This window comes from Saprolegnia diclina (assembly GCF_000281045.1).
Source record: "Saprolegnia diclina VS20 unplaced genomic scaffold supercont1.67, whole genome shotgun sequence".
In the NCBI taxonomy this organism is placed as follows: domain Eukaryota; phylum Oomycota; class Saprolegniomycetes; order Saprolegniales; family Saprolegniaceae; genus Saprolegnia; species Saprolegnia diclina.
The window spans coordinates 214224-218135 of record NW_008246134.1 but is presented as its reverse complement, the minus strand read 5'-3'; the positions used below and the strand labels follow the sequence as shown (position 1 = coordinate 218135).

Here is a 3912-nt window from a genome sequence, read left to right as displayed (position 1 = left end):
TGAACACGCAACATTTTGGTCGCACGTCCTTTGTGTCTTGACAGAGTGCTGTTACGAGACGGAAGAGCGCAGCAGCTATACCGGTCACAAGGAAGACTCACCCGTGATCAGAAACAACTTGATTGCTAGCTTGCGTTGGGACGCGGTCTACGAGCAGCCTAGTGTCCATAAGCAGCCTCGGCCCAGCCGCAATTGTCACCAGTGTTCCGGCTAACACCGTTCCTGCTCTGTGCATAAGTCTGGCGCACGCTACAACAATTACGGCTAGTCTGGCACACGAGACAGACCGGGAGTCGTCAATGTACACGGCGAAACTCGGGCGTTGACAGTCTCGCGTTGGAGCTCTCTTCGCTAGCGTTGCAGAGTGTGCGCCCAGTAGTGCTGCGTTGCTGATGTTGAAGTTGATCTTGTTTTACCAGAAACACTATTTCAATGCACCGATATAGTCTCAAACACACTCCGTCGTAGCTGAGGTTGAAGTTGATCTTGCTTTTCTATCCACACTATTTCAATGCACCGATATAGTCTGAGCCTCCATGGAGCTGGCCGACGCCCTCGCCCAACGGTACGGCGACCGACCATGCGCCAGCGTTGGCCCCGGTCGCCGAGCCTGACGTGCTAGCGAGTGTACTTGAAAGGACGGACGAGGTGTTGGGGCTGCACGAAGTTGAAGTTTGAAATCAAGAAAAGCACCGCTTTCGGAAACATAGGTGCGTTTTTCGCGTTACGCACCTGTTGTCCATTTCCGTGCTTGGCGACTGGCCTCCATTGTACGCTATCCTGGCGACTTCGCTGGCTCATGGCGCCGCCCACAGATGCAGCGACCGCGCGCCCTGCATGTCTTGCACGTGCCATCGACAAGTGCGCTCCTCGCCCACGACAAGATCCGCCTCTCCAAGGTAGGACGAACTCGGTCGCATGGACCTGCTAACGCTGTGCGCAGCCCGAACAAGTGAGCGGGTACAGCTTGCATCCAGACGGCCACCTCACCTTTGACCGCGCGTCCCTGGTGCCGACTTCATAGTGCCATCACATGCGGCGTCTCATGATCCTTGTCCTAGAAAGAGCTGCGGCCGGCCAAAGTACGAGAAGCCCTCCTGACGACGCTGCTTGCGATTGCTTCTGCGTAGATTGGCGCCAACCTCCTCCATGGCTTTGAGCACCATGTCGAGACGAACGAGGATGCGTCGCCGTCGCTCCAGCCGATCCTCGACGCCATGCTGCCGGCGAACCGCCACGCGCACCACGCCGACGCGCACCTGCCGCTGCCCCGCCTCCCGGCCGCGATCGACATTGTTACGTTTCGCAACAACCTCAACAAGATCTTGGGCGTGCGTCATACAAATCCTCCAGCGGCGACAGTGTCAGCATCCTGATGACGTAGACGCCGTACAACAGCAACAGCCCGTACGCGTTCCACGTGCAGCGGCGCGGGCGCACGCTCTTCTTCAACATCCAGCACGAGCGCGATACGAACGGCGACATGCATCCCGCGCAAGCCAAGGGCGCGTACGCCGGCCGCCAATACGAGGCGATCGCGAGCCACGGGTCACCCGGCGAGTACTGCGGCCTCTTTACGATGCTGCTCGGGTCGACGCAGCTGCTCGTTGGCGCCGAGTTGGACGGCGTCGACGTCCGTGGCGACTATGTGGAGCTCAAGACGTACAAGCTGCTGCAGACGAGCAAGGACCGGTTCTCGTTTGAGCGCTTCAAGTGTCTCGCGTTCTGGATCCAGTCGTACCTTGTCGGCGTCGGGCGCATCCGCTGCGGGTTCCGGAGCACCGACTGCAAGCTCGTCAAGGAGCAGACGTTTGCCACGTCCCAGCTGCCGGCGTTTGGCGCCAAGTACTGGGTACAGATCTCATCCCAGCATATATCGAGAAGACGAACCGCGCGTAGCAACCCAACGTGTGCCTGAGCTTTGCCAAGCTCGTGTTTGCGTGGCTTCATGACAAGGTGCCGGACGACAAGACGTACGAAGTGCGCTACGACCCGCGCGCCCGGGCACTCTCGCTGTTGGCGTTGCCCGACTCGATGGCCTTCCTGCCAACGTCGGTCGGTGCCAACTGGCCCGAGGAGGGTCCGACGACGCCATGAGACATGTATAACGAGAACTAGACATGGTGCTATAACTGGTTGCCCATGGTTGTCCAGCCGTCGCGAAGGTTGTGGCGGCGGCCAAAGATCTCGAGCTTCCTACCAGTTGGCACCACCCTACACCAGAGGTTTCTCAGCGCTTGAAAGAGGCATGGAAGCGGCTACCGTTCGACGAGGCGGTAGAGCTCGTCGGGCTTGCGGCTGTTTTCACGCGGGGCGGCCACGATCACGTCGCAGTCGAGACGCGCGGCCGACGGTGCAAGCCCTTTCCGGCCCACGAGGCAGTGCTCCTGGCTGTGGTTGAGCCAATGGCCTGTCCGACCTTGGTGGGCTACATGCTGCAGCTGATCGATCTTGATCTAACGACACGCAACGTCATCAAGATGACACGGCGCGTCATCGTCGTACCCACACAATGTCCTCGACGACAGCGTAGCCCCATTGCCGCAGCAGCCGCCGGCCGACCACGAGCTTTCCGGTCGTGACCCAGAGAAAGATCCACCTGGCACAGATTTCTATCTGACACTTTGGTTGTCATCATCGTCGTCGGTACCCCGTGGTTTGCAGCGCTGGAATGGCCAGCCCACCAATCGCATCGTCCGACAAGGTGGTGTAGCTCAGCTGTTGGTTGATCTCCCACGGCGGGTCCATCACGATCGCATCAAACGTCCCGAGGCGCGCCACGTCATACGTCGTCACGTCACAGGCAATGGCAACTGCTGTTGTCGGTGGTGCCGCAGCGAGCACCGGTGCGCCATCGTCCTCGACCCGGTAGTGGACAAACGCGCAGCTCTCAACACGGCGACACGTGTCGAGGTACTTGCAGTCGCCGAGCGCCGCATTCGTCCTCCGGGTTATAATAGGCACAAAGTGCACGAGGTGGCAGGCGGCGCCGGCGGATGCGCGCCGACACGCAGCGCGCGTTGTGGCCGGACAATAGCCTCGCCAGCGCGGTGCCACTGCGACGGCTGGTGACGCCGGCTCGACGTGCGTGAGGAACGTCCAGTGCCCAAACACTTGCAAGATGACGGCGCCGCTCTCTAGAGACAGGATCAGCGCCTTCCAGCGATAGAGGCAGGACGTACGCACGGCGGGCGCGAGCGAGCGCTCGAGGTCGGCCATCGCGAGAGGGAGGGCGAGCCGCCGATGGAGCGACGCAAGGTCGATGGGCAGCAGCTCGGGATGCGCTCGCATCAAGCCAAGTACACTCGCTAGCACGTCAGGCTCGGCGACCGGGGCCGACGCTGGCGCATGGTCATCGTACCGTCGGGCGAGGGCGTCGGCCAGCTCCATGGAGGCTCAGACTATATCAGTGCATTGAAATAGTGTTGATAGAAAAGCGAGATCAACTTCAACATCACCAGCACAGCACTACCGGTACTGCGCGCAGCTGCTGTGTCGAGCTGCGCGCGCCCATGACGTAGCATGATGTTGGTGCTGCAGCTGATCGCATGCCACAGCGAGAAGAGGCTGCCGGCGAATCGATCGAAGACGCCGAGCGTACGCCAACTTTCCTGGAGCGACCACTAATGACGTCCAACTTGAGCAGCATAAAGCGCTTCAACACCACTTCCGTCACTGGTCAAGACACAAAGGACGTGTGACCAAAATGTTGCGTGTTCAAATTTGGTTGACGCATCTACCAGCAACGCCAATAGCAGCGCATGCCAAACCCAGGGTGCCAGTGGCAATGGCGGCGGCACATGTGCCCGCCATGCCACTCGTAGTCCTCTTGCATGTCCTTCATGTCCTTGTCCTTGGACAGTTCGGCTTGCGTCGGCGGCGGGTTGCTCTCGGCAGCGGCCACCGCCAAGA

The 3912-nt window shown here is 60.3% G+C and overlaps 2 protein-coding genes across 2 annotated transcripts; one reads left to right on the top strand and one right to left on the bottom strand.

The window, feature by feature from the left end:
- Positions 1-815: 815 nt before the first annotated feature.
- SDRG_14120 (hypothetical protein) lies at positions 816-2097 on the top strand (the record flags this gene model as incomplete). The annotated part of the gene is made up of 6 exons (XM_008620227.1): positions 816-899; positions 944-1009; positions 1062-1082; positions 1131-1331; positions 1385-1852; positions 1900-2097. The coding sequence occupies 6 exons, from the start codon at positions 816-818 to the stop codon at positions 2095-2097; spliced, it is 1038 nt and encodes a 345-aa protein (XP_008618449.1).
- SDRG_14119 (hypothetical protein) lies at positions 1976-3410 on the bottom strand. Its single transcript, XM_008620226.1, has 5 exons — positions 3183-3410; positions 2651-3137; positions 2506-2599; positions 2263-2456; positions 1976-2214 (listed from the first exon to the last, which is right to left on the bottom strand). Exons 1-5 carry the CDS (start codon positions 3388-3390, stop codon positions 2127-2129), a joined length of 1071 nt encoding a protein of 356 aa, XP_008618448.1. The 5' UTR covers positions 3391-3410; the 3' UTR covers positions 1976-2126.
- Between the last annotated feature and the right edge of the window lie 502 nt (positions 3411-3912).